General features: G+C 34.8%; 7 protein-coding genes and 2 long non-coding RNA genes across 10 annotated transcripts in view; 6 read left to right on the top strand and 3 right to left on the bottom strand.

Annotated features, from left to right (window-relative positions):
- Positions 1–23,715, top strand: part of LOC117133501 — a 24,418-nt gene extending 703 nt beyond the window's left edge. Inside the window, exons 2-3 of the long non-coding RNA XR_004457352.1 lie at positions 8,090–8,096; positions 23,314–23,715. This is a non-coding gene — a long non-coding RNA (uncharacterized LOC117133501). The remainder of the gene's footprint in view (positions 1–8,089; positions 8,097–23,313) is intronic.
- On the top strand, positions 663–2,637 carry LOC103864021 (prohibitin-3, mitochondrial). Its single transcript, XM_009141790.3, has 3 exons — positions 663–1,104; positions 1,791–2,323; positions 2,433–2,637. The coding sequence occupies exons 1-2, from the start codon at positions 793–795 to the stop codon at positions 2,310–2,312; spliced, it is 834 nt and encodes a 277-aa protein (XP_009140038.1). The 5' UTR covers positions 663–792; the 3' UTR covers positions 2,313–2,323; positions 2,433–2,637.
- Positions 1,111–1,772, top strand: LOC117133500. Its single transcript, XR_004457351.1, has 2 exons — positions 1,111–1,469; positions 1,503–1,772. It is a non-coding gene; the product is annotated as an uncharacterized LOC117133500 (long non-coding RNA).
- Positions 5,370–6,750, top strand: LOC108871628. The gene is made up of 2 exons (XM_033289831.1): positions 5,370–5,606; positions 5,798–6,750. Exons 1-2 carry the CDS (start codon positions 5,420–5,422, stop codon positions 6,145–6,147), a joined length of 537 nt encoding a protein of 178 aa, XP_033145722.1. The 5' UTR covers positions 5,370–5,419; the 3' UTR covers positions 6,148–6,750.
- Positions 8,909–13,152, top strand: LOC103864020 (AUGMIN subunit 6). 2 transcript variants are annotated; one of them, XR_004457325.1, is made up of 14 exons: positions 8,909–9,212; positions 9,281–9,337; positions 9,403–9,497; positions 9,575–9,725; positions 9,832–9,957; positions 10,060–10,216; positions 10,334–10,394; positions 10,474–10,795; positions 10,951–11,076; positions 11,495–11,656; positions 11,745–11,997; positions 12,128–12,592; positions 12,750–12,859; positions 12,971–13,152. XR_004457325.1 is itself a non-coding variant. In XM_009141789.3 (13 exons), exons 1-13 carry the CDS (start codon positions 8,997–8,999, stop codon positions 12,788–12,790), a joined length of 2,232 nt encoding a protein of 743 aa, XP_009140037.1. In that variant the 5' UTR covers positions 8,960–8,996; the 3' UTR covers positions 12,791–13,098. The 2 variants fall into 2 exon arrangements, 1 of the variants encoding a protein (XP_009140037.1); XM_009141789.3 differs by having other exon boundaries at positions 8,960–9,212; positions 12,750–13,098.
- Positions 13,724–14,711, bottom strand: LOC103864019 (arabinogalactan protein 24). The gene has a single exon (XM_009141788.3). The coding sequence runs from the start codon at positions 14,073–14,075 to the stop codon at positions 13,872–13,874; it is 204 nt and encodes a 67-aa protein (XP_009140036.1). The 5' UTR covers positions 14,076–14,711; the 3' UTR covers positions 13,724–13,871.
- LOC103864018 (protein WVD2-like 7) lies at positions 19,447–21,263 on the top strand. The gene is made up of 5 exons (XM_009141787.3): positions 19,447–19,684; positions 19,947–20,548; positions 20,638–20,694; positions 20,785–20,830; positions 20,927–21,263. The coding sequence occupies exons 1-5, from the start codon at positions 19,610–19,612 to the stop codon at positions 21,032–21,034; spliced, it is 888 nt and encodes a 295-aa protein (XP_009140035.1). The 5' UTR covers positions 19,447–19,609; the 3' UTR covers positions 21,035–21,263.
- On the bottom strand, positions 21,316–22,370 carry LOC103864017 (ribosome biogenesis protein BOP1 homolog). Its single transcript, XM_009141786.3, has one exon. The coding sequence runs from the start codon at positions 22,177–22,179 to the stop codon at positions 21,496–21,498; it is 684 nt and encodes a 227-aa protein (XP_009140034.2). The 5' UTR covers positions 22,180–22,370; the 3' UTR covers positions 21,316–21,495.
- On the bottom strand, positions 22,581–24,497 carry LOC103864016 (cystinosin homolog). The gene is made up of 8 exons (XM_009141785.3): positions 24,185–24,497; positions 23,979–24,111; positions 23,723–23,812; positions 23,498–23,622; positions 23,365–23,407; positions 23,163–23,280; positions 23,021–23,070; positions 22,581–22,922 (listed from the first exon to the last, which is right to left on the bottom strand). The coding sequence occupies exons 1-8, from the start codon at positions 24,301–24,303 to the stop codon at positions 22,788–22,790; spliced, it is 813 nt and encodes a 270-aa protein (XP_009140033.1). The 5' UTR covers positions 24,304–24,497; the 3' UTR covers positions 22,581–22,787.

The raw sequence follows: 24,497 nt of genomic DNA, 5'->3' as shown, positions 1-24,497 counted from the left end.
GCGGGAAAACACATTTTTTCGGTTTTGGCGGAAAAACGCGTTTTTGCGGTTTTGTCGGAAAATCGTATTTTCGCGGTTTTAGCGGAAAAACTTATTTTTGCGGTTTTAGCGGGAAACGCATTTTACCACCGAATAAATAATTGAACTTTTGAGAAACTCATGATTTTCCAATTCTATCAAACCTTAGAATTGGGTGGTTTACTCATGGTTTTCTTAATTGAAAACAAAATGGGTCAGAGTTGACTCAATCCAATAAATCCATTAACTTGCTAATTCATTAACTTGTTAACCCATTAACTTATTAACTCATTAACCTGTTATCCCATTAACCTATTGGATCAAAAATAAAAAGTTCATTTGGATTAATGGGTCAACTTGGGTTGGGTTAACCCATGGGTCATGATCCATTTTAACACCCTTACAGACAACACACAAAAACAAAAATTCAGAATAAAAAACAAACGACAGAATCCCGTAGACATAACTATGCAATGCATCAACAACGTATCCGGCTCTGCGCTTGCGCAAGGGCTATGCCCCTGGTATAATAAATGTTGCAATCTTGTAAATGTTTTCTCTCCTGTGGGCCAATCTATCTTCTTATATTTTTGATAATTCTGACGGGCTATTAATGGGCGTAACCCCAAGTTATTGGGTAATAAACTTGGCCCATTAAAGCATTTTCCATAGTAGCTTCCATAAACCCTAACAAAACTCTCCTCCTCCTCTCGTCGTCGTCTCAATTTCTTCCTCACTTCGTTCTCCACGCCTCACCCTACTCCGAATCGAGAAATGGGAAGCCAACAAGCAGCGGTTTCGTTCCTCTCCAATCTAGCGAAGGCGGCTTTCGGTCTTGGAACGGCGGCGACGGTGCTGAACACGTCGCTATACACCGTTGACGGCGGAGAGAGAGCTGTGATCTTCGATCGATTCAGAGGAGTGATGGACCAGACCGTCGGCGAAGGGACTCATTTCCTGATCCCGATTCTGCAGAAGCCTCACATCTTCGACATCCGCACGAAGCCCCACACGTTCTCTTCGATCTCCGGCACGAAGGATCTTCAGATGGTCAATCTCACCCTTCGTGTTCTCTCTCGCCCTGAGGTATAAATTTCGAACTAGACTTAGCTTGATCGCCACGAAGATTGAGGTTGTGCTGATGTTATCATAGTTCGAATCTCAGGAATTGGATTTAGGGGAAAAAAAAATTGGATTTAGGGGTTAGGGTTTTGACTATTAAGGAATTGGATTTAGGGGTTAGGGTTTATGGAAATGTAGTTCAGAAAATGATTAGGATAGCACTAAAAAAAGTTTTTGTCACAAATATAGCCTCTAAGAATAAAAATAACCAAAATAGCACTTAATGTTTTATCAAAAGAGATAAATATGCACTTATATCCCAGTGGTAAATTAATTTAGACATTAGTGTTTAGAGTTAAGGGGTGGAGTTTGAGATTTAGGATTTAGGAGTTTAGGAGTTTAGGAGTTTAGGAGTTTAGGAGTTTAGAGTTTAGAGTTTAGAGTTTAGAGTTTAGAGTTTAGAGTTTAGGTTTTAGGGTTTAGAGTTGGGGAGTGGGATAAGATTTCAAATTTTGAAAAATAAAAAAAAATTTAAATTTTTCAAAAGATAAAATGCTATTTTGGTCATTTTAGTTTTTGAGGGCTATTTTGTGACATAAACTTAGAAATGTGCTATTTTGGAGATTTGCCCAATGTAGAATCTTTATGCTGCTTTTAATCCCATTATATAGTATTTGAATTGTTTATGCTGATGTTAATCATGCCTCAAGGTCATGCGTCTCCCATACATATTCCAAACATTGGGTCTAGAGTATGACGAGAAGGTTCTTCCTTCTATTGGAAACGAGGTTTTGAAAGCCGTGGTTGCACAGTTCAACGCTGACCAGCTCCTCACTGAGCGTCCTCACGTCTCAGCGCTTGTTCGTGAATCGCTAATCAAACGTGCCAAAGACTTCAACATTGTGCTCGACGATGTTGCAATCACGCACTTGTCTTACGGGTATGAGTTCTCAAAGGCTGTTGAGCAGAAACAGGTGGCCCAGCAGGAGGCCGAGAGGTCTAAGTTTGTGGTGATGAAGGCTGATCAAGAGAGGAGGGCTGCGGTTATAAGAGCTGAAGGTGAGAGTGAAGCTGCACAGTTGATCTCTGACGCTACGGCTAAAGCTGGTATGGGACTTATCGAGCTTAGGAGGATTGAAGCTTCGAGGGAGGTTGCAGCTACACTTGCGAGATCTCCTAATGTGGCTTACTTGCCCGGTGGCCAGAGCATGCTCTTTTCTCTGAACCGTTGATGAACTAAATGGTATGTGGAAAAAAGCCAAACTAGAATTATGTAGTTATTTTCTTGGAGGAACTTGTTGCTGTGAGATTTGTCTGAATACTTTCGTCTTGTGGCTTTTTTTCTTTTGCAGGTTATGGGGAACCTCTACGATATTTTAATGATCAAGTTGTGAATCTGGATTTAATGAAATGGTGAAATGCTCTTTGAACTGTGAAGAAAAAGAAGAAACTTTTTACTTGGCCAAAATGCTCTTTGAATTATATAACATTTACCTCATTTGAGATCTATCTTATTTTCAATAAATAAACACAAGACAGTCTCAGTTCACAATTACGTAGTTGATGTAAGAGTTAGTTTTGAGGATACGCGGTGGAGTGAAGCGACGTGTTTTATTATAAGACCTTGTGAAACGAACATCATCTTTCATTGCTGATTAATATGCACTCGTATTAGGCATGGGCATCCGGGGTCCCAATCGGGTTTCGGTTTAGTCCAATCGGGTTTCGGTTTTTTGGGTTTATCAAAATCAGTTTCATTCGGGTTATATGAAAATTTGGTTCGGGACCGGTTCGGGTTCTATCGGGTTCTGGTCGGGTTTAGTAAATCTTCAAAGAACCGGTACAACCCGATGTACTTTCGTGTTCGGGTCTCAATCGGTTCTTCGGTTTAAATGTACTTGATTTATATCTACTTTGTAACGAAAAAGTAACTAAAATCGGTTCTTCGGTTTTAAAATACTTGATTTCTACCTATTTTGTAACCAAAACATAAATAAATTCGGTTCAAAAAAAAAGAAAGGAACATCAAATGTAATCATACAAAATCAAGTGAAAGGTAAACATAGTTAATGATCGAAAGAAAACCAAATAAATGAAAGCATGAAACGAAAATCAAGTTCTCATGAAATGAAAAACATTATTCAATGAAAAATAAAACTCAAATCTAAAAACTTCAACCTTCAATTGCCACATTCAACCATCAATCTTCATAGATAATTATTTTAGATATTCAATATATTTTGAATACATATTAGGAATTGAGATCATGTTTGGTATAAGTTTTTTTAAAAAATTTTGAATGTTTCGGATTCTATCGGGTATCCATTTAGGTTCGGGTTCGGCTCGGATAATACACATAAGCCGAAATACCATAAAACAAGATCCATTCGGTTTTTATGTCGGGTTCGGATCGGTTCGGATTCATTTTTATCGGATCGGGTTCGGTTCAGGTTTTCGGGTTCGGTTTATTTGCCCAGCCCTAACTCGTATGATTGATAATCGATGTAATATCCATTCAATGAAAAGATGATGACCAGCCGTGTTTATGACAAAAATATGATTGAAAAAAAAAATAGAATGTACAAACAAACATGTTGGTTTTGGTTTCACTAAAGATTGATGCTATCTATGATCATATGTTTTTTTTTTCCGAGTTGAATTGTTAGAGGCACCTTCCCATCTTTGGTTGTGTATGCCAAGAATTGTTATGACAAACGTTGAGCTATTTGAGTTGTCTGAAAAAGTAGGGTTATCCCTATATATATCCCTTCATATTGTCCAAGAACAACCACCTCTTCATCTTTTATAGGAACCGCTGACTGGACTGATACATGTTCCTCCTACATCGAGAGTTTGATTTTTTTTTTTCCAATTTGGGCGTTCTTTTAATCTTCACGCTTTAACTTGAGAGAAGGTATTGTGATATGCTTGCAGCCATGCAGGCAAGTTACATATCAAGTATGAATACTTGGTGTATACATGTTTAAGAAGATTTACAATTTTTTATTTATTGATTGGTACATATCGCTTAAAGATACATGGGTATATATTTAGCCTTATGGCACAAACGATGAACAAGCAAAAACATTCTCTATACTCTTTTTTTTTTTAAATTCTAAAGACCCAAAAATATACAAATAAGCATAATTTCCCGTGTGGTTATAAAAAAAAAGCATAATTTCCTATGCGCCATAATTATCACATTTAAAAAAAATAAGATTCACGACAATGAAAATTCAAGCAACTTCGTACAAGTGTGTTGCTTTGGTTCAAATTCAAAGGATAATGCAGAGAAAGTATATTAATAATACGTTGAATCCACCAGGTTCTGTTGTACCAATAAAGAAATATTATCGTATTGCCATTGGTATTATTATTACACATGCATCTAATATCTATAACATGTAGTATGGTCAGGGGCGTCCCTGAGGAGAGCCATTTGAAACATGGGCCTGGGGCCCCATTATTAAAAGGCCCCCATTTAAAAAAAAATTTGTTTTTTTTTGAAACATTAAAAAAATGTTTATATGTATAAATAATAAAATCGAACAACAGAATTTAGTGAAACTTACATAAAATAAATCTTTTCTCTTCCCACATTTACAGTTTTTTTTAATTTTTTGTTTGAGAATTAGTTTTTTTTTCTGTTTTGTTTTAAAAAAAAAATTCTTGCTCATGAATTTTAAAATTTTAGTTATGTTAGAAGGGCCCCCATTTTTTCATTTGTTTAGAGCCCTACTTCTTTCGGGACCGTCCCTGAGTATGGTCAATAGCATATACTAAGGTGTTGACTGGTTTTTCCGCTACCACCCGCAAACTCAGCTTTTGCGGTTGGTAGCGGTTGACAGCGTTTCGAAATAATCATATGAACCGCTCTGTACCGCTTCGAACCACTTTGTACCGCTCAAAATCAAAAGCTCCTTCCCGCAAGCGTTTACGGTTGCGGGCGGTTGCGGTTGAAAAAAATATTAAATATTAAATTAGATTTAGATTTCATATATATCCTAACTAATCAAAATCACGTACAGCTACTTATATATCCTAACTAATCCATTTTTAATTAACGTTATATATGTGTATATTTGATAATATCTCATTCACGTTAACCTAATACAGTTTCAATCCATTGAAATCATGGCTTCCAACCAAGAAGGAAGTCAAGAGAACAACGTAAGTGGATTATGATTTTATTCCAGTTTATTGTTTTATGATTTCTTATATGTTTTGTTGTTTAAATTCTCTGAATCACCAGTATATCATTCATATATATATTTGTATGTTTCGTAATTGGATATATGTTAACCTGGTCTTTGAATAGAAACTACAATGGTCAGATGAGATGACTCGTTTCTTGTTAGAACTGATAACGCTGGAAAAACAAGATGGAAATTCTAAAGGCAAAAACTTGAGTGAGCAGGGAAAGCAAAATGTTCTCAAAGAATTTAAAAAACAGTTTCCAGTTGCGATCACTTGGAACAAAGTGAAAAACAGACTTGATACTTTGAAAAAGCAATATGAAATCTATCGTAGAATTACTTTTGGGTCAACTGGTCTTGGATTTAATAGTAGAACAGGTAGTATTGATGCACCTGAGCATTGGTGGAAAGACAAAATCAAGGTACACATAAAGCCATGTTTTCACGTTGCGTTAATTTTCTTGTTTTATATATTTCTTTTTAGTGATTATTTGTTTTGATTTCTAAGGCTTACCCTGAAGCTTCGAAATTTCGCTCACATCCATTGCGTTTTATACCGCTTCTTGACGTGGTATTTCGAGATGAAACTGTCGTGGTTGAGGAGTCATGGCAACCAAGACGTGGTGTATATCATCGTATTCCACGAGTTGAGTTAAGTGATGAAGAAGAAGTTCAGATTCAAGATTCACATGATCTTGATCATATGGAACAAGATGACACAGCCTGGTTAGAAACTCCAATGAAAGATACTCCAAATGTTATCGAGACAGATCCTGTAATGCCGTCACAACAAAGTATGAAAGATACATCTCGTCACAATCGATGTCAAACAAATACACAATTTGTAGTTGATAGCACACATTCTTTTTAGCGACAGAAGAAGGTAATTCTAGTCTTCTTTTATTGTTAACTTTTGGCTCTGTTTTATATTTCTATCAGTCAAGTTTATTTGTTTTCTAAATGAGTTTTTATACTATCTAATGTTAGAATTGATAATTATGGCTTCACAAGATATTTTGGCTTCTGCTTCGATGACGGTATGCTATTTACTATTAACTTTGTCTTTATTGGATTGCAAAGAGTAAATAAATTCACTATGTCTTGGTTTTCAGAAAGTTACATGGACGAACGAGATGACACCTACATTACTTGAATGTATAATTGTGGAGAAACAGAGCAAAGATGAAGGAAACAGATTTTTTTAATCTGTCCCAAAAAGAAAATATTGTCAAGAAGCTTAATGAGCAATTTGGAATAGAGATGAGTTGGAAGCACGCTAAAAATCGTTGGGATTATTTGAAGAAATTTTACAATATGTATAAGATGAATCCAGAAAATCCACGTCTCGGAACAAATTTTTTCGAGTATGTTGCACAGCTTGATGAAATATTTGGTGATTATTAGAATGCATGAAACAATAATCATGCCATAAATTTAATTGTTTTTAATTATTATTTATTATTTTGTTATTGGATTTTAAGTTTATTATTTTTAATCTTAATTTTTTATAATTATTTTTTTGTCTATTAAATATTCTTTATTAATTTTTTTTGTATATGTGGGTGGGTGGGTAAACCAGTCAGAAATGATCCGCAAACACAACAATTTTCAAATGTTGTGCCAGTCATACAAAACGCTTAATAACGCTAGAAACCGCAACCACCCGCATCCGCAAACTTCCGCAACCGCAACCGCAACCGCAACCGCTGCGTTTGAACCAGTCAGACCCTAACATGTAGTAATACTTTCTGTTATTATCCATTCCAACCGTTGGAGATTTTATGTTAAAGAAAAGTGACAAATACGGCAGAACAATAAGACAGTATTTATATGTGATTTGTTGCTAATGCCGTAGGTGCACATTAGCATTAGCCTCGCTTCTACATTTGGAAAATGCCTATGATTAATTGACGTGTCGTTGGGATAAAGTCAAAAACATTTTAGAAAAAGAGCACTCTAGTTTCTTAAACTCAAATTATATCCCCCAATTTTATTTTGTTATAATGTTACCCCATGGTTCTTTTTTATTTTATTAACAACCATGTTGGATTCACATCTTTTATATGTTTTGGGAAATTTTTTTTTAAACCATATTTCTATCGTTTCAAATTTATACTATTATGTTAAAATATGTCTACTAACCATGCTACAATAACTTTAGCAATATTAAATTCGAATTTTGGTTTGGTTTTAAATTTTTCAATTGATTTGTTTTGATATAAGGATGATAATATCCAAAGTAAAACATGATATATCATGCATAATTTGATTTAGTTTGCTTTTGGTTTCAATTTAAATTCTAATTTTAGTCGCATATGATTTTTATTTTATTTTAAAATTATTGAAATTTGATTCAAATTTAAATTTGGTTAATGAAATCTTTTAAACTAGGTTAATACCCTAAGATAGCAATAAAAAAGTTTCTATCACAAATATAGGGTCCGATTGGTAATGGCTGTAGCTTTAAAATTTTTACTCTAGAAAAAAATTTGTAAACTTTTTGATGTGGCTTTAGATTTTATTGCTGTAGAATTTTATTGAAATGATTAAAAAATTACTTTGGATATTTGGCTCTGCAGAGCATTTATACAGCTGTAGATTATTTAAAGAGCTATGTTTTCAAAAAAAAATTTAAAGTTTGATTGCTCTGAATTTGGTGCTGTAGAAATAAATAGGGATGTTGACAACACCTACAACAACTACCAATCATCCGCATAGACTCTAAGAATCAAAATGACCAAAATGTTTCATTAAAGAGGTAAATATACACTTACACCCATAGGATTAACTAATCCAAACCTTAGGGTTTAGAGTTAAAGGGTAGGGATTTGAGTTTGAGGTTTAAAATTTTATAAAATAGAAAATAAATATTAAAAATTTGAAAATAAAATTTTTAAAAATAGTTTCAAAAAGTATTTTCGAATTACAAAAACAAAATTTGAAAAAAAAAGTTTGAAAAAAAAATTTGAAAAAAAATTAAAAGAAAATTTATAAAAAAGTTCGAATTTGAAAACATATAATCTAAAAACTTGAAACATTTTTTTAATTTTTTTATATATCTAGGGTATTAGTGTTCTTTTACCTATTAAATGAAATATTTTGGTCATTTTCTTCCTTGTGATCTATTTTTGTGACAAAAACTTGAAAATAGTCTATTTATGAGAATTGCCCTTTAAACTATGTTAGTATATAATTTGGTTTTTGTATTGAATATTTTGTATGAGCAGTTGAGCACTATTATTTCAAGAAACAAAATATTCAAAAGATTTTTTTTGAAATACCCTAAATTGGATACCAACTTTCAAAAATACCATAACATTTAGATTTAATATTTAATGATTATTATTTAAAAATAATATATTTGGGAATAAGATTAAGTTTACAAACTTCTATAAATAATTTTTTAACATTTATAAATGATTTAAGAAGTTAATTTTATATTAATGAAAACAATTATTATTTAAAAGTAAATTTGAAAAAATAAAATATACTTTGAGTTAAAAAAGTTACTGTCATTCTCGCTAATTCACCACTATTCAGATAGTTAGAAAAATGTAGGGACAGTTTCCTTAAATTAGTTATGTTCAGGGACTTAAATTTAAAAACGTCGCCGGAAAAAACACATTTCGATCGAGATTCAATAAATCGAAAAAGGGCAGAGAGAGAGAGAGAGAGAGAGAGAGAGAGAGAGAGAGAGAGAGAGAGAGAGGAAGATCGGTGATGACGATGGACAGAGAGAAGGAGAGGGAACTAGAGCTCGAGAGCGCAATGTACACCAACTGCTTACTCTTAGGTTTGGATCCGAACGTGATCGGGCTCGGATCCTCCAACGGCACGCCTCGGGTGGGGTTATTCCGCCATTCCAACCCGAAGCTGGGAGAACAGCTTCTCTACTTCATCCTCTCTTCTCTCCGAGGACCCGCTCAGTCTTCAAAGGTTCGATTCCTCTCTCGAAACCGGTTTTGAAATCACTCGTTTGATTTTGAGTTTCGTTGATCTCTCAGGATTTCGATAAGGTCTGGCCAATTTTCGATTCGGCTCAATCTCGCGATTTTCGAAAGGTAAATCATTGAGAATTTGCTTACTGAATCCATAGTTTCTTAACGCTAGAATGATGGCAATGAAGGTTGTTCAAGGGATTATAAGCGAGCTTGAGTCACAAGGGGCGTTACCAAGGAGTAACTCGAGAGTTTCATCACTTGCCACTTGCTGTGGACCAAGGTTGCTTCTGATGTGGTTGAAGCTAATTTTAGCAGCAATAGATGTGTAACTGTGGAACCTCCTGTTTTTGATTGCAGGTTTGTGGAGCTCTTATGGCAGCTTTCACTGCATGCGTTAAGAGAAGTTCATAGACGGACTTTTCCTGCTGACGTGGCTTCCAATCCTCTGCCTTCTTCTCTAACTGACGTATCCTTCTCACATGCAGCTACTTTGCTTCCTGTTACCAAGGTAGTAGTATTCATATAGTTTCTCTACAAGATTGTGTGTTCTATGTGGACGCGTTTGAGTAGTAATGAACGGAATAACCTTCAAATGCTCGTTTTTATGTTTACAGGCACGGATAGTGCTTGAGCGTCGTAGATTCCTTAAAGACGCGGAAACTGCGGTACAAAGACAGGCCATGTGGTCTAATTTAGCCCATGAGATGACTGCAGAGTTCCGTGGTCTCTGTGCCGAAGAGGTATGTTCTTCTTTGGTGGTTGGTACTGATTTGTTTTTTTTTTCTGATTATATCAGGCTCTTCTTGATGCATTTCATTTTTTTTTTGTTTCGTTGGCATCAGGCTTACCTGCAACAGGAACTAGAAAAACTTAACGATTTAAGAAACAAAGTTAAGCAGGAAGGAGAGGTGTGGGATGATCTTGTGTCTAGCTCCAGCCAAAATTCTCATCTAGTTTCAAAGTCCACTCGGTTATGGGATTCTATAATGGCTCGCAAAGGTAAGGTTTTATGATGTTCTTTTCATTCTTTGTGTTAAATTCAGATAACTAGTGTTTGGAAATTAGAATTATGCTGGAGACTTTCATAGTTTGATTTTTTTTTTTTACTATCTTCAGGTCAGCATGAAGTTCTTGCGTCAGGTCCCATTGAGGATTTGATAGCTCACAGAGAGCATAGGTAACCGGCCTCTTATAACACATACGGTTTTGAATTCTCCTTCCTAATATACTGACTTCTGGTTACCTTTGATCTGTAGATACCGAATTTCAGGATCAGCCCTACTTGCAGCGATGGACCAGAGTTCTCAAGTTCCTCGTGCAGAATTGCTCTCTGCCCATTCAGATGATTCAGCTCTGCCACTTGCAGATGACAAAGAACTAAGTGATGGGTCGTACGCAAACATGCATGATCAGCATTCTCTTGGAGACAGTTTCGAAACCAACTCACAAGCAAGTGATGAAACACTTTCTCGAGTAGATGAAAGAGGTGGAAGAATCAACCAGACAGTTGATGTAGCGGAAATCATAAGGCGCTGGACACACGCATTGCAGCGTATTCATAAACAGTCTCTTCAGCTGGTATGTCTTCTCTTATCTCTGTGGGGGATATTTAAGTACTTCAAACAATTCTGGCTAATTGTACGCTTTATGTCATTGATTAATGCTCCACTCTTTTTCTCTGTGAGGTTTTAGTTCCATGGATATGTTGCTTATCTTTTACTTTTGCATGTTAGGCTAAAGCAAATGACGGGGAAGGTCCAGATATTTTGCGGACTGCAAATGATGGTGGTACAAGTGGGCATGTTGAATCATTGGCTGCAACTTTGACTGAACATCAACAACATTTAGCTAGCTTTCAGGTAAATGTGTTGCTTGTTTGTTGCCTTAGGTAGAAGTTGCATTTGGCCAACTGTGGAAGTCAAATGCAAAACGTAGAAAGTAAAATGCTTTTGTTGAGGAAACAGAGCTTATAATCCGATTCAGCAACAAAAAAAAAACTAGAAGTCTACTTTCCGGGCAGTTCTATTTTATTTATAAAAGGCAGTATGTTGTTTGATTGGAGATTTCCGGAGTTCCATGAATAATTGTGTGTATTCTGATTCAGCTTCTCTTGAGAGAGTATAAAAAGTTGATCGATTGAGTAACTACATTTTTATTACCATACTGTTTTTAGGATCTCTTGGAGCATGCCTACAAAATATGTGTTATGAATGTAGCTCATACTTTACTGGTTAAATCTCTACTACGTTCTTACAGCTGATGCCACACTATATGCAGGTACTCATCAACCAATTAAAGGAAGTTTCTCCAGCCATACAGAAATCCATATTAGAATGTACTGAGAAGGTTAATAATCTTCCCCCAACCTTACCTCCAGCTACGAGAAGTAACGGGCAAGCAGCTTCACTTCTACAATCTCAGGGGATTGGGAGAATTACGGTAACAGTTTAATCAGTCAACTTTTATTCTCTTCCGATGCATATTTGATAGAAACGCTAATGTACCTTTCCACCCCATTGTAATACAGGAAGGTGTATCCAATGATGTTGCTGAGCTGACCTCGAAGATGTCTAATGTTCAGCTCGAGAAGGTCTCAGCCAGTCCTACGTTAAAGCTTCCACAATTATTTAGCTCGACTCCTACTTCTTCTGGTAAAGGTGGAAATAGACAAAAGCGACACCCAATGGCTTCTGAGGTCAACAAAATGGAAAGCTTGTCTGAGAAGAACACTACTGAGCAACAACCACTGTCACAGACTCGAGCAGACAACTTGCCGACTGGTTTGTTGCATACCGACTTTCTCAACTAAAACGAAACTTGTATAGTATATCAAAAAGGGCTTTCTTGAACTGTGATATGCCAGTACATTTCACAGAGACCTTTGTCTTACAACTCTAATTTTGGTTTCAGATACCAACAGTTCTTTTGTCCAGAACCTGAAGAAATCTGTAAGGGAGGCTGCTCTATTGATCCCATCTTCAGCAGGATCATCACGGGACAGTCAATCCGATGAAGGCTCCGAGCATTATTTTGTACCTCTTTCAGGAACAGGCTTTTCCCGATTTACATCAGAAACCAAAGGCCTACCTCACAGAGGGTCGAGGTTACTTACCTCTCTGAGCGAGCCTTCCTTTCTTGAATCCAATGTTCCCCATAGGCTAGCGCCAAGCAAGTACAGCGATATACCTGACACGTTCGATGATCTGGATTCGTTCAAAGATTACGATAATGGGAACGGGTTTCTCTCAGTAGCTGGATCAAACAGTGTAGCTTCTGATGCACAACAATCGTTTTACGACGTCGAAGACCAAGTGTTCTCTCCACCATTACTAATGGACTCGTCCCTGTTATCAGATACCTACGAAGACTTGTTAGGTACGTTCATTATATCCTCTTTGGTGTTTACATGACCTCACATTGTGCTGAAGTGTACTCTAATAATACTAACGCATTAATACTGTCATCAATAGAACGGTTCTGTATATTTTCTGTAATCTTATGCGTCTAGGATCTAATTGCTTTTCTTTTGCAGCTCCTTTGTCAGAAACCGAAGCTGCTTTAATGGAGCTTTAGGATGAAGAGGCCCTGAGTCAGACAAAGAAGATGACACTTCTGTTTCTTCCACGATTGGTCTCAATACAGGTGGTTTCTGTTACCAGTTAACAAAGGTGTTTCTTAATTTATCTTGGGTTTGTTGGTAATGTGATCTCATCTTGATGAATGAATGATGATGATCTGACTTTGCGTGTGTAGGAAACCTCTAGCTCAGGTCGCTCTCTCGTGTTTGGTTTCCCTGAAAAATACAGATTGATTCTTTGTTATATTAATTTTAGATGTAAAGGGAAATAGTTAAGAAGAGTTTGATCTGTGTTATTCTTTTATTTTTGTTTCCTAAAATTGATTTGATGAACTATTTTAAAAAAAAAAATTCCGCTCCCGGGAGTTGAACCCGGATTTCAAGCAATTTAGATTGAAATTAACCGGTGTGCTACAACGGATCTAGTTGCTCTATGACTAATAAAACTATATTTATTTACTACATGATCTAATTACTAATACATTTGAGTATAATTTAAATTAACCATCATCTCTCTCTAAATTTGTGTGCTAACCTACGTACGTCTGTTCTGTTAAGGTCGACATTTATCTACTTACATACCTTTAACGATTACGATACGGGAACGGGTTTCTCTTAACCCCACCTTTACTTATGGACTCGTCTCTATTATAAGATACCCAACTTGTTACTTATTAAGTACGTTCATTATCCTCATTGGTCTCACGTAAGTTTTTTAAGTGGATTCTAATTATCTAAATACAGCAACACACTAAGAAAAAGCTGGTTATATATACATTAGATCGTTCTGCAAAAGTTATGCGTAGGTTTACATCATGTGGAATCTAGTTATAGTGAACCATATCGTAATTTTTAGATTGAGATTTAATTTGTGTGGTGTTTCCTATGAATCGGATTTTAAATCCAAAATCATAGTAAAAAACAACAGGAGTCCAATGGAGTTTTGTTTTATTCACCAAATAAGGTAAACAACAAAATGAAACTTTGATAGAACAAAAAGAATATTGAAAGTCAAGAGAATAATCTCATAGAAACTGAACCAAACAAGAAAAGCTGAATGCAGTAGTGATGATGAACTCAGTGGTTGAGACCAAGAACAAGCGCTACGGCAGCAAAAGCCAATCCGGTGAACATGTTGGTGGTTGGAACGACAGCTGAGTTAGTTGCCGGTCCCGGTGCCGGAGCCGGGCTGTGAACGTGACCTTCGTGGCCGGAGACGGCTGCGATCGTAGCCAATAGACAAAACACTGCGATCTGAACAAACATCTTCTTCATCATCATCTTCTTCGTAAAAAGAGTTGTGTTTTGCTTTGGTTTGAACTTTGAGTGAATGAGAAAATATTTGTTGCTGTTTGTTGAGTAATTTGCGAGATTTGTTTATATAGAGAGAGGAAACTATTGATTTAAGATAGGGAATATTGAAATTTATTAAATAATTTTTTTCTTTTTATTTTGGAACTAAAATTAGAGATGTGTATCTCTTTTTTTAAAAAAATTGGCCGGCTTTGATGCATTGATCAAGACAGCTAATCAAGATTATAATTGATCCTGTATTTCACGTTCCCATAAGCGGCCAATAATTTGGATTTAAAAAAGGAAAGCAAAAGAGAAAGGGGTGAAAATATCTTGCAGAATTAGAAAGCTTTTGAAAGTAAAATAATGTTTCTTATCGTTATCATCAAGTAAATTAATGTTTATTGCCTCTTTTAGTTAGCAAATGAATGGTAGTATTAGCTTCATAATGACAAAAATTCTTTAATTGTGATTATCTCGGTTCATAGAATTATTAGTTGTGTTTAGTTTAAAATGATTGTAAAAATAGACGTGGACAGCCCTTTTACAAAAAAAAAATAATAATAATAATAATAGACGTGGAGACAATTCGTTATTTATTGTTAAAAATTGATAGGAAAATGGTACAAGCGTATATCTTTAAATATAATAAGCTCGTATTTTTCCTAATGGTTAATAAGAAAAAATGATAATCGTTTTAAAAAGTGAGTAAAGATCTAAACCCGTTACTTTGCTTATAAATTATAATTATGAAGCGAATTACGTTAGTTACGGATGTGCAGTCAACGCTGATGGAAAAGATAACTCCTAAATATATTTTGTGTTAAATAGCAAATACCAGTAGATTTGGAAAATAATCCGTATTAAAACCTGTATAATATCTTAACCCAACAAATACTGTAATATAAGCTTAGCTAGCCATGTGGGAAACAAAACGCAGACTTGATGATTATGATGATGCTTGGTGTAGTAGTATAAATAATCATACAAAACACAAAGATATTCATATTATGATAATCAGTTATCATATCATCACTATCATGTTTCTCCTTTTGATAAACTAAAGTTGGAAAACATCTAATATACGTCTTGATCTATTATTGTCGTAGATGAACCACCATTTATAGCTGATTTCGGTGTGGTACATCAAGGGATGGGCCATCAAAATTAAAGGCCCCAATCAAATTAAAAATTTTGGGCCTTTTCTTTAAGCTAAAAAACCTTTAAAAAATGGTACATCATCCATTTTCTCGAAAACTTGGCTGCGTTTCGCGTCATGGTGCATGGTCTTCTTTCACTCTGCGTCAAGTTTTTGACCCGACCTGGACGGTTCATTGGGTGAGCAACGGAAGATATTAGGTCTATATTGGGCCCTTTAATACAACTAGTGGCGTTTTTTACATCGTACAGTCTCTTGGACCATAAAGATACTCAATTGCAAACTATTATACACCTTAAAAGTTTTAATCAAGGGAGCATGCAGACCCTAAGAAAAAGTGTCTTCACTAGATCCCCACCAATGTTCAAAAAATTGTTAGGCAGTAACTATTCGTTTTACAGAGGACTAACGACTATATGGATTATTCGGGGCCTAAAAGAATTTAGGTATTAAAGAATTATTGATTTATTTTAGATATATTTTACACTTTATAAAATATTTTAGTTTGGATTTAATTATAAAATTATTTTCATGAATTATAAAAATTAGATACACAAAACAAAAGAAATTAGACAATTCTGAAGATTTATATAAACATTATTGAGTAATTAACAAATTTAAACTAATTTACATCGATTCGGTTTTAACCGATATAAAACATTTTAAACCGACTTGAATAATATAAATTGGATTTTAAGAAAGTCGTTTCGGCTAAGTCATATAGTCGTATCTTGACATGTCTCTAAGTCGATTTTCTTCATCCTCTTGTGTGTCCATTGAGTTTACAAGTAGTTCAAAAATTAAACATTACTGAGCTTTCTGATGTTTATTGAGAGTTGGAGTAGAGAATGTGGAGGACTTTGAACATATTTGAATGATTTAGACATGACACATTATGTAGAGTAACTGCATACCTAATCAAGTTTATGTCTGGCCTAAAAAAAGAAATGTGAACAAACCATAACTCAGAAGCTCAATCCACTCTGATTTCACCTTTGGAGTAGATTTGTAATAGTAAGCATAACTTCGAAGTAAACACCAGTATTTGAAGACAACTGCTTATACAAACAAAAAAAAACAAAATGTTGTTAACAATTCAAAATCAAGATATGAATTAAAAAAATAGCAATGGTTAAAAAAAATTGTTACAAAGAGGTAGAGATCAAATTTGTAGATGCAAGAGTAAGCACCCCAAGCCATACCGCTGATGACAGCAACGACAGATATCCAAAACGACACGTGGCCGACGTTCTTAGTCACCACTGCTATTGCCTGTTGTGATTTAATCAAATACTATATACATTGATCATTCATCAATGAGAGAGAGAGATGACTTTACCATCGAATGTAAGGGAGTGCTTAGCGCAACGAACCAATACATAGAAAATTTTGCAAATAACACCAAAGAATGTTAGTATAGCAGAAAGAATTCCCGATTGCGAAAAGCGTGATCAATCGCCACCACAACAATGATATCAACTGAAAGACGTGGCCAGTGCCGGTCCTGAGATATTTCGGGTCCAATACGAAACCAAAAATATAGTCCCTATCTAATAAATTTATAAAAATTTAAATTATTAAAATTCTAATTTACATTTAAAAATTACAATATCCTTAAAATTTATAAAAGTATCAATTCTGAAAATTATCTTTCTATTCCATTTTATATAAGAGAATGAAACAAAATTAAACATTTATCATGTTATATGCTCAAAACACGTCTTAGAACTGATTTTTCTTTTCATATGCTAGCAATAAAAACAGAAAATGCAAACCCAAAAAATGTATACAATTTGTAGGCCCCATGCAAATGTTTCTTAGGTATCTGCTCAAGCCCAGGTCTGGACGTGGCACAAGGCACCTCTGAACATATGCATCATCATCAATCATCGTATAATTATGAGATTTAAACCGGAGAGCAAAAACCAAACCAAAAACATAAAAACTGAACTGAACTGAAAGAAAAAAACTGAGTCTTGAGAATAGTTTTTAAAATAACTTTTAGCGAAGATTAGGATTTTAGGTTTGAATTTTAATAAAGTATTTTATTAACTAATCACAATTTTCAACAAATACTTTCCTAAAATTAGGAAAATTAATTTTCAAAAGAGAAATTGCTTAAAAACATCCTAAGTTAGCTACTACTTTTCAAAAATACACTCAAATAAAAATACTGTAACATTTAAGCTTAGGGTTTATTGATTATTGTTTAGGATTAGTATTTAAGGGGTGTGGTGTTGAGTTTATAAACTTCTATAGATGTTTTATAAATTAATCTTTTATATTTAAGAATGATTTTTATGAGAGTTAATTTAATCTTCTTATCACAAATTTAAAGTATTTATGAAAATCATCTTTTAAAGGTACATTTAAAAAAAATGGTATTAAATTTGATAGAGAAATTGTCCAGAGTTTTTATAAAATATTGTATCTGATAAATGTACTTTCTATCACTGATAAAGCATAACTTGATAGAGCAAAAAATGTTTAGTAAAAATAACTAAAATACTAGATTTTGACATGCGCTTAGAAAGCACGGGTTTTTTTGGATTGTAAACAAAGTTTTTGAATTAGTATTTTGAAATTGGTGTACATTATTATGTTACAAAGTCATTATATAGAAGACGTGCATTTATTTTAAATGATATAATTTATAAATTAGTTTATATAAGATCTTGTATGTACACTTTTATATAAATTTTTTATTAAGCTTGGACATTTTATCGGATCTAAAAAACTAACCAAAACTGACCCATAAATATAATTGTGGTTTGGGTCCGGGTTCAGGGCAAAGTACATCTTTGATTATTTCTTCAACCAATGGTCTCTGTTTGATTATGGGTCCTACCCGAGACCCAATTGGGTATCCAAAGTATATGGCTTGTGTATATTAGCTATATAGCCTATATTTGGGTATTTCAGATTTATATTTGGTATTTCGAATATGTTTTCAGTATTATGAATAGTTTCTTAAGTTTCATATCCAAGTTTTCGATTATAGTTTCGAGTTTCACATAAAATTTTAATTTTTTATAAATATTTTGGGTATTAGAAAAAGTTTTTAGGTATCGTCCATTTCTTAGGTCAGATTTATGTAATTTTTTTTTTGGAATTCAAATATTTTTTTCTTGTATTTGTTTGTGTTTTCGTGTATTTTTTTTTGTGTTTTTAGTATTTTTGGGTTTTTGGGTACTTCAAGTGTTTTCCGAGTTCTAAAAATCTCAAACCAATTCGGAGCCGTTACATACCCAAAAGTTATAGGTATTTAAATTATGGATCCGGACTCCAAAGGAATCGATCCGAATCCGAACCGATATTTTTTAAATACCTAGTTATGTCCAAATGTTTATGATCCGAAAACCTAAACCCGAAAGGAACCAATCTATACCCGACCAGAAGAGCCGATGCCCAAACCTACTCTTTCATATTATATTTTGTGTGCATTTTATAAGAGTTATATTTGTTGAACTCGTGAAACTTATGATTTACTTGGTGGATTTTGGCAAATTTAATAGTATAGATTGAATATTAACATGAGACATGAATGAGCTTTTTCATAATATAGGACAAAAGTATAGAAATGATGTAGTCTAATGTTACATAGTTGCTGGATTAACGATTTTATACTGGATGAAAGTTCATTTATATTGAGTGAAATGAGACATGTATGGATCTATATGTCGTATATCATTTTTGTGTAGCAAATGATATGATATGTCGTATAACTTTGTCATGTACAAAAAAGTATGATGTAATAAATTATTGTTAGAAAAATTTTAAGTGATTTATTGTTAGTCAAATATTATGGCAAGACCAAAAATATTATTAGTTTTAATGAAATGGTTTAACAACTTTTTATAAGTAGATTTTTTTAGGACTTTTTCCCTTTTAATAGTATAGATATTTTAAAACGCATTACTATTATCTGCCAATTTAAAGGTACACAGAATTCAGTTTAGAAAGCACAGAGTTTCCAAAGAAAAATAACTTTTTAATTATATCATCACCAGAAAATTTCGTTTTCCCCATTTGTTTCAATTCTCAACCACTTCATGTTAACAACCATAGCAGAAATAATTGTGTTTTGGTTAAACTTGTTAGGTTCATAATTTAAGCACAGTTTTGCATTTTTCTATCAAATCAAATTCCCCTATATAAAACTCAAAGGTTCTTAAGTTTTTCAAAATTTTATTTCTGTTTTGTGGGACCCAAATTCGAACAAAACTCCTTCGGATGGTCTTCTAAAACATGTGTTTGGTCTGAGAAAAGAATTGTTTCCGAACGTTCGAATTCTATTAGCCGTTTTGGCTTACAAAAAAAAGAAGGAAAACAATTTTAGAGAATCTTGTGGGGGGGATTGGGAATGGGTGAATCTGCTGTTCTGTTTCATTCATATTCGTTCGGAGCTCCTCCTCTTTCTCGTAATGAAACTCATCAGGTTTGTTCCTTTCCTTTCTATTATTATTGATTGAGTTCCTCCTAATTGCAAAAGTTTTCCGGAAAATTCAATGTTTTCTGGACGATTTTAAATCACAAGTTATTAACTTTATGGATAGACTATGAGACGAAAAATTGTGAATGTTTTTTGTATGAATCTTCCTATTAATTTACTGAGTTTGGGCTTGCGCTTTAGCTAATGATTTGATTGGAAACACTTTGATTCAATAGAAAGTTTACAAATTTGGTTTGTTGGATTGCAGGATAATACTAAACATGCGCTTAGCCAATCAGTCTCATTTGGTAGGTTCACGACAGAGAATCTTGAATGGGGAAAATGGTCGAGTTTCTCGCACAAGAAGTATGTCGACGAGGCAGAGAAGTATTCTCAGCCTGGATCCGTTGCTCAGAAGAAAGCTTTCTTTGACGCTCATTACAAGAAAATCGCTGAATCCAAGAAAGCAAAAACTTCTTTAGATGAATCAAAACAACAACAACAACAACCAGAAAGTGTTGCGGTGTTGCTAAACACTTTGGAGACATTGACTAAAGATGAGGCTAAGGAAGAAGAGAGCGGTGAAACTGAATTAGTTAGTGAAGAACCTGAAACAAAATGTGTTGTTGTAGTTTTGGAACAAGAAGACGTTGTGGTGGGTAGCTCGTTAGCTGAACCGGTGACTGAAGATGATTTACAAGCTGTTGTTGAAGTGCTTGATGAAAGGGAAGAGGATGAAGAATTGTTGAAGAAGAGCTCCTCTGTTGAAGAAAAAGAAGAAGAGAGAAAATTTGTAACCAATAAGTCATCGGTGTTTCCATCAGAAACTCCAGACAAAGCAATGGAGCTTGTTGTCACACAGAAACTAAGGTAAGCAAAGCAGCTTTTGATTGTTTTTTGTTCTTTCTCTAATGATCTTGTCCTCTTATCTGATTGGTTTTATGATGTTAATCTTGCAGCGAGGACTCGATCAAGAAGAACGAAAAATCAGTTCGTCCAAGATTCAGTTTCTTGAAGTAAGCCGGATTTGTTTTCTACTCTGGAGTCAATTTGCATTTGAATTGATGATTTTCTTTTCCTAATTGTATAATTATTTTATGATGTAGGCTTTTGATGGGCAGCAGCACTAAGGCTCAACGTCAAAACTCCAAGGTAAAATTTAGATTTCAACAAATCATGAGAAGAATGAACATTTCTCATTTCTATTATTTAATGTGAAGACTGACACTGGTTGTGTTGTTCTTTCAGAAAAAGACTGACAAGAAACCAAACAAACCGTTTCTATGTCTTTGCTTCAACCCTGAGATGGTTGGGGAAACAGAAGGGCCAACCAAAACACAGAGGAGGAATCTCTGAGGATAAAAGATAGACTCTTCTCCGCTGGATTCAAAGCTCTTAGAAAGATCTGTCCTCAGGATTCAAGTATGGTAAAAGAGAAGAGAATCTTTGAGTGTACAGTAGCTAAACAACTGGAATACCAAGAAGTTTGTATTGTATCTCTATAATGAAAGTTATGTTGTATGTATCTTCATCTTCAGTGAAATACTTTTTTTTCTTTTTTTGCAATCTTACATTCATTTTAATATGTTTGCTAGTGTTGTTGTTCATAGAGATATGATTGCAGGATATAATTTGAGAGTTGGTAAGTAGATGTTTCAAGTTTACAGAAGTTATTATAATTACAAATCATAGTTTTTGATTTAAATAATAAATCACATTTACATAGATAATAATCATTCATCCCCCAAAGTTATTAAAACAATTTACAAAGCAAAAGGAAATACAATTATTTGGGGGGAATAAATCAAATAGATCAATTAAGTCATCATTTCTTCAACCAAACACCATCCTTCTTCATCAAATTCTTCCACATGATCCATCATCATCATCATCACCCCCACATCACAGAAACTCATCCTTCCATCATCATCAGCAGCAGCAACAGGAGACCCATATTCTTCCTTTTCACTATCATCATGAGACACATCCTCTCCTTTTTCCCCATCATCATCATCATCATCATCATCATCATCACTCTGTATATCCACAATTTCCTCTACAACACTTCCTATGTATTCTTCTTCTTCTTCTTCTTCATCAGATTGATAATCATGATCATAACCATAATCATCAGACATAAGATCAAGAAGTCCAGTAGCCGAGAACCCGGAAAGCTTCAAACCGGGTCTGTGCCCACCAGAAGCAACCTGCCAAGTCAGCATCTTATAGGTGACGTCATTTGATCTCACCTTGGAAGACCCTTTACTTTTGACTTTGGACTTGGTGATGGGATGCATGTGGCACTCAAGACACCTTGCCTGGCCACACTTTCCGGTGAACTTGGAGTGATTAGTCGGCTTAGATGACACTTTGGTAAATAAACCGGCGGTTGGACGACAGGTCAAAGGGTTGACCAACTTGGCTTCCGGTCTTGGATTCAGCGACGGAGGCAGGATCCTGTAGGTTCTAACCATACCGTGTTGCTTGCCTTCACGCTTCATCTCAGGAGGTTATTGATGAGACCTTTTACTACACAAAGAAGAAGAAGAATGAAAGATGTGAAAATGATAAAAAGGGTTGCTTGAAGGATATAATAAGAAGAGGTACTTAGGAATATGCTTGCGGGACACGGAATCCTCACAAAAGTCAAAAGAAAATACCCCAAAAAGGTGTAACTTGTGGACCTAATCTAATGGAGTTGTGTAGATAACTTCTTCCACTATACAATTATTGGAGACTTTTTATTCTTGCAGAAGAGGTAAATATATCTTTTTTGTTTTTCTTTAATAACTATTATCTCTCTTTTTTTGAACTACCCCAACTATATCTTTTTATATACAGTAAAACATTTAATAATTAGCGATCCAACACAATTAATATACAATAATAGTACATATTAGTCTAGGACGAGAAAGATTCTCATTCGTCTTGCTCTTACAAGAAACTCAAGATAGTGTTACATATTCGTTGTTTCTAAAACATGATACACTGAAATTATTGAAATAATAAGACAACAACATGTGGATAAACTACAAGTCCGAAGAGTTCTTTTACTTTTTTTGTACAAAGGGAAGGCTGTGGAACTAAGAAGGGTTTTGTGACTTTGATTCTAAACATGTTCATGAGAAGGATCTATGAGAGGTTCATTGGATTCCTCACCAGTTTCCGGAGATTTTGGGGATTTCTTCTCAGGGTACAACACATAGTGTTGAAACATGAAGAGGATATCGAAAAATATTGAGATCTGCACAAAGATATTGAGAGAGTTATTACAAGAGACAACACAAAGAACAGAGGAAGAATCCAAAAAAAAGAAGAGGGCTCTGGATGAAATTATCTTACGAGTGATAGAAGAGTCTTTCCAATGTTGCCATAGAAATTCACCCATGAATCTAAAATAAACAACAAAGAAGATGATGTTAGTTTTTGTGTATCAAACTAAAATCTTAATGATGTGGAATGTGATGAAGGAAAAGATAGTTACTTTGGTCAATAGATTGAATAACCATCTGCAAATAGTTAGCAAGTCCTCCACCAAAATCGAGAAGAATATTCCCAATGCTCCACCCAACAGTGCTCTTCCTAGTGAAGTTCATCTTCGCCTGTGAAGAAACACATGAACATTAGTAATACAGATGAATGAATCTGCTTACAGAAGTGTATAAGGTTCAGGGGTTGTTTCAGACCTGTGGAATGTACTTGACGCATGTCATGGCAACCTGAATCGAGCTATACAACAACAATAAACCATAAAGAAAGAGTCAGATTAGCATTAAAAGAGAGTTGGGCAAAAGGCAGGGAGGGGATAATAGAGCATACTTGAAGATGGTAATGAGCCAGAGCCAAGACTGTGAAGGTAAAGCAATGAAGAAACAGATAGCTGCAAAACCCCAGACAAGAACCACAAGACCTGTAGCAAATCTGGATACTTTCTGAGGTCCACGCTGAGAGCATTATTAAGTCAAATATAAACAAACCATCAGATATAGAGAGAAACAAAGCAGACATTCCAAAAGAAAAAAAAAAAAGAAGCAAACTACTAACTTCATAGATAAAGATCTGGAAGAGTGTAAGAGCTGTGAGTACAACAGCATGGATTGAGAAGGCAACATCATTAGCAGCCACAGGTATCATCTGCAAATTACGAGAAATGATATAACAAAAATGACTATAAAGAAACAAACTTTCTTGAAGAAATGGTACCAAAACGTAACAAACGACTCTTTTAAGAATAAATCATGTAGCAGTCTAATGAAAATTCTCAAAGGAAGAAACTTTGTTGAAGCAAAAGGGTACCCACCTCTTGATCGCCATAAGTGTCAAAGTACTGTTTTTGAATGATGGGGCTGAAGTAAAGGCAGACGTTGTAGATCATATAGGAAGAGTGCTTCGTCAAATTCAACAGCACGAAGTCAAAGTTCAACCCAACCACACTATCGATCAAAGAGAACCCAATTTCAATTTTCCGCTGAAAAGAAAAAACAAATCTAGAGAGATTGGGGTTACCTTTTCCTGCGGAAATTCAGAATCAGCTGCGGGTAGAAGCTAATCGACCACGACGTGAACGCGATCCACCCTACGACCTCGTACGATATTTCTAGCGGAATCGAATTCCACGATGCCATTTCGAATCAATGGTTTTGATTTTTTTTTTTTTTTTGCTTCTAAATTTGTTCTTGGAGTTGACGACGAGGGAGATTGATGATTGAGAAAAAGCTTGTGCTCTATTTGGAAATGAAAATGTATGAGAGAAGCAAAACGCTTGCAAAATTATGGGGTCCCATTTAATGACGTGTCAGGATCCTGGAGACTCTGACAC

The sequence above is a fragment of the Brassica rapa genome, chromosome A04, assembly GCF_000309985.2.
Source record: "Brassica rapa cultivar Chiifu-401-42 chromosome A04, CAAS_Brap_v3.01, whole genome shotgun sequence".
NCBI lineage: Eukaryota > Viridiplantae > Streptophyta > Magnoliopsida > Brassicales > Brassicaceae > Brassica > Brassica rapa.
This window is presented reverse-complemented; position numbering and strand designations above follow the sequence as displayed.

Excerpts from the sequence above, each read along its gene's own strand:
- LOC103864021 (XM_009141790.3), top strand. The coding sequence starts at position 793 with ATGGGAAGCCAACAAGCAGCGGTTTCGTTCCTCTCCAATCTAGCGAAG. Across the intron at positions 1,105-1,790 it reads GTGTTCTCTCTCGCCCTGAG|GTCATGCGTCTCCCATACAT; the intron begins GTATAAATTTCG and ends TCATGCCTCAAG.
- LOC108871628 (XM_033289831.1), top strand. The coding sequence starts at position 5,420 with ATGACTCGTTTCTTGTTAGAACTGATAACGCTGGAAAAACAAGATGGA. Across the intron at positions 5,607-5,797 it reads AAAGCAATATGAAATCTATC|CTTCGAAATTTCGCTCACAT; the intron begins GTAGAATTACTT and ends CTTACCCTGAAG.
- LOC103864020 (XM_009141789.3), top strand. The coding sequence starts at position 8,997 with ATGACGATGGACAGAGAGAAGGAGAGGGAACTAGAGCTCGAGAGCGCA. Across the intron at positions 9,338-9,402 it reads AATCTCGCGATTTTCGAAAG|GTTGTTCAAGGGATTATAAG; the intron begins GTAAATCATTGA and ends ATGGCAATGAAG. Across the intron at positions 9,498-9,574 it reads GCCACTTGCTGTGGACCAAG|GTTTGTGGAGCTCTTATGGC; the intron begins GTTGCTTCTGAT and ends TTTTGATTGCAG.
- LOC103864019 (XM_009141788.3), bottom strand. The coding sequence starts at position 14,075 with ATGATGATGAAGAAGATGTTTGTTCAGATCGCAGTGTTTTGTCTATTG.
- LOC103864018 (XM_009141787.3), top strand. The coding sequence starts at position 19,610 with ATGGGTGAATCTGCTGTTCTGTTTCATTCATATTCGTTCGGAGCTCCT. Across the intron at positions 19,685-19,946 it reads CTCGTAATGAAACTCATCAG|GATAATACTAAACATGCGCT; the intron begins GTTTGTTCCTTT and ends GTTGGATTGCAG. Across the intron at positions 20,831-20,926 it reads CTCAACGTCAAAACTCCAAG|AAAAAGACTGACAAGAAACC; the intron begins GTAAAATTTAGA and ends TTGTTCTTTCAG.
- LOC103864017 (XM_009141786.3), bottom strand. The coding sequence starts at position 22,179 with ATGAAGCGTGAAGGCAAGCAACACGGTATGGTTAGAACCTACAGGATC.
- LOC103864016 (XM_009141785.3), bottom strand. The coding sequence starts at position 24,303 with ATGGCATCGTGGAATTCGATTCCGCTAGAAATATCGTACGAGGTCGTA. Across the intron at positions 23,071-23,162 it reads TATTCAATCTATTGACCAAA|ATTCATGGGTGAATTTCTAT; the intron begins GTAACTATCTTT and ends TGTTTATTTTAG. Across the intron at positions 22,923-23,020 it reads GAAAGACTCTTCTATCACTC|ATCTCAATATTTTTCGATAT; the intron begins GTAAGATAATTT and ends ATCTTTGTGCAG.